Raw genomic sequence first — 2,636 nt, 5'->3', positions numbered from 1 at the left:
AATAAAAGCTGAGCTGCTGCTAATCGACACTTTAGTTGATAACCCCAACATGGCTAGCACCCAAACACTGAAGAGTAATTCTCTTGTCAAACTGTGACATGCAATAGTAACGGAACACATTAAAAAAGCTTTTCCCTATGAATGAAAGGGAAAGGTGTATTTATAAATATGTCATAGGTCAGCTGTAAACATCTTAAGGCCTTTTTGATTTGATATAAAACAAAAGTTGCATTTTTAATAAACTGCCTGCATTGGCTGGAAACAAATCACAACTATTTTTACTTTGACTGTTACAAGGCAAAGGTGCTTTTCTTGACTGTTGTATCCAGTCACTGTAAACAAATTATCAGGACTCTTCTTGGAATGTTTTAAGGCAAAAGTGCATTTCTTTGTAAATTACATCCATTAGCTGTAAACAAGTCATAAGGAGTTTTACTTACAGATTTTAAAAGTATAATGATGCTTTTATCAGTTGCATCCATTTAGATGTAAACAAATAAGAGTGAATACATGTAAGGCAAAAATGCATTTATAGTAAATTTTTTGTTTGGTTGTAAGTGCCTCTATGCATTAGGAACAAATATTTATTTCAATGTGAGTGGCTTACTTGAATGTTGCAAGGTAAAGGGTGCATTTCTTCTTAAGTCTCATCCATTAGCTTTAACCAATTCATACAGATTTTACTTTGAACATTGTAAAGCAAAACTGAATTTCTTGTAAGTTCATAAGCTGTAAACCAGTCATAACAATTTTTACTTTGAATGCAGGAAGAAGCCACTAACGTAACTCTTGTTGGTCTTGGTGTTTTGTAACTTGACGTGAATGAATAAGGATCCTTTAAATGTTATATGTGAAAACTGCATGTCTAAGATTAGTAGCAAATGATAAGATTTATTTTACTATGAATGTTGCAAGGCAGAGGTCAAATTGTTTGCAACCAATTGGAATGTTACTCTTACATTTTGTAAGACAAATTTGCACATACATATCCATTAACTAAAATATTTCATAGTGTATATCTGCATGTTTATCAAGTTGGAGTGGTTCAATCTGTCTGTAAGATCCTTCCTATCCCACTTCTAAACCAAATTAATAGTATTCAGTTTGAATATTAGAAAGCAAAGTTACACTTGTAGGCTTCATCCTTTAGCTATAAACAAACCATAAGGATTTTGACTTTAAATATTGTAGAGTGCGCTTTATGCAGGAAAAACTTGTGCATATTAGTTGCCAACCTATTTTAAAATTCCATCTTGTAATGCAAACCTTCATTTCTTGTAGGTTGCACGCGTTAGCTGTCAACAAATCACGGTTGGGCATTGGTAAAGTTAGAAATGTAGCGCAATCCCCCCCTTTATATCAGTTTCAACTTGACTGGAAGAGCCTTTCAAATTAGCTGTACACAAAACTAGAGGGTTGCAGTTCCAATAGCGTCCGCTGAAGCTACAGGTCTTGCAAAGAGTCTCCAGTAGGCCAGCAGAGGCGCTACTAGGGCAAGGCAGAGATGCGTTGAGGTGTCAGTCAGCAGCTACAATCCAACCAGAGCCTGGCCCTGATGGGGCTGCGGCAGCGCCGGGAAGCAGCCGCGACGTTAAACCAGCCACGTGTGATTGGGGCAGACTCCTGCCGCCTGTGTGGGAGCGGCTCGGCTGAGAAGAAGGCGGGGCCGGCTGGGCAGAGGGAAGCGGTGGAGGCGGCTGGTCTCTCCGGCCCGGCCGCTCAGCGGGAGTGCTGCAGGGCGAAGGCGCACTTCTTGTAGGCGGCGTAGAGCAGCAGGATGGCCCGCAGCATCTGCCGGCACATGGCCACGGCCATGCGGACCTGCGGCTCGCGGAGCCCGCGGGGCCAGCGCTGCCGGGGGCTGATTACTTGGCAGAAAGCCGAGCGCTCCGACACCCGGAACGAGCCGGTCCAGCGCGGGGGCTGCGCCGTCACCAGCCGCCCGAAGACCGAGTCCAGCCCGCTGAGCCGCACCGCCTGGGGCTTGCGCAGCGCCGCGCTCCGCCGCGGCTCCCCCGCCGGCAGGCCGGGCCCTTTGGCGCCCGGCTCCAGCACCAGGCTGAGCCCCTGGAAGCACAGCTGCACCTCCAGGTCCGCGGCCGCGCTCTGCGGGCAGCAGCCGCGCGGCGCCGCCCGGAACGGGTGCTTGGTGCACGGCCGGGGGGTGGCGCCCCGCAGCCACTGCAGGGACTCGTCCAGCGGCGACCAGGGCGCCCACAGCTGGTACCCGCCGGCCATGGCCCCCGCCAGCCACCCCGCAGCGGCTAGCGCCGCCCGCCCAGCTGCATCTTTCCTCCGCCGGGCTCCTGGCAACCCATTGTGACGCCGCGTTCGGAGTGGAACCCGCGGTCCCACCCGCCCGCCCCTCCATCCCTGCCCAGCTTCCCTGTCCCCTCATACTCAGACCCCCCCCCCAGGTCTCCCCTGCCTCTAGCTGCCACCCTGAGGACTCCCGTTTGATTTCTGCCCGCTTTCAAACACCTGCCTGCTCTAGGTGCTTCCTTTATAGGAAGCATCCTCACTGTAGTACCCGGTGCTTACAGCTCATCAGCTGAGATCTTGGAGGGTTGAGCTCCTACTTGTTCTGGCTAAGAAGTTTTTGTTTTGTTTGTTTGTTGTTTTTAAATGTGATGGGG

The 2,636-nt window shown here is 49.3% G+C and overlaps 1 protein-coding gene across 1 annotated transcript; it reads right to left on the bottom strand.

Moving 5' to 3' along the window:
- Positions 1-256: 256 nt before the first annotated feature.
- FANCD2OS (FANCD2 opposite strand) lies at positions 257-2,238 on the bottom strand. The gene has a single exon (XM_054020277.1). The coding sequence runs from the start codon at positions 2,236-2,238 to the stop codon at positions 1,720-1,722; it is 519 nt and encodes a 172-aa protein (XP_053876252.1). The 3' UTR covers positions 257-1,719.
- Positions 2,239-2,636: the final 398 nt, after the last annotated feature.

This window comes from Malaclemys terrapin, chromosome 2, assembly GCF_027887155.1.
Source record: "Malaclemys terrapin pileata isolate rMalTer1 chromosome 2, rMalTer1.hap1, whole genome shotgun sequence".
Lineage (NCBI taxonomy): Eukaryota > Metazoa > Chordata > Testudines > Emydidae > Malaclemys > Malaclemys terrapin.
This window is presented reverse-complemented; position numbering and strand designations above follow the sequence as displayed.

What these genes read in the sequence shown, in the direction of transcription:
- FANCD2OS (XM_054020277.1), bottom strand. Translation starts at nt 2,238, where the DNA reads ATGGCCGGCGGGTACCAGCTGTGGGCGCCCTGGTCGCCGCTGGACGAG.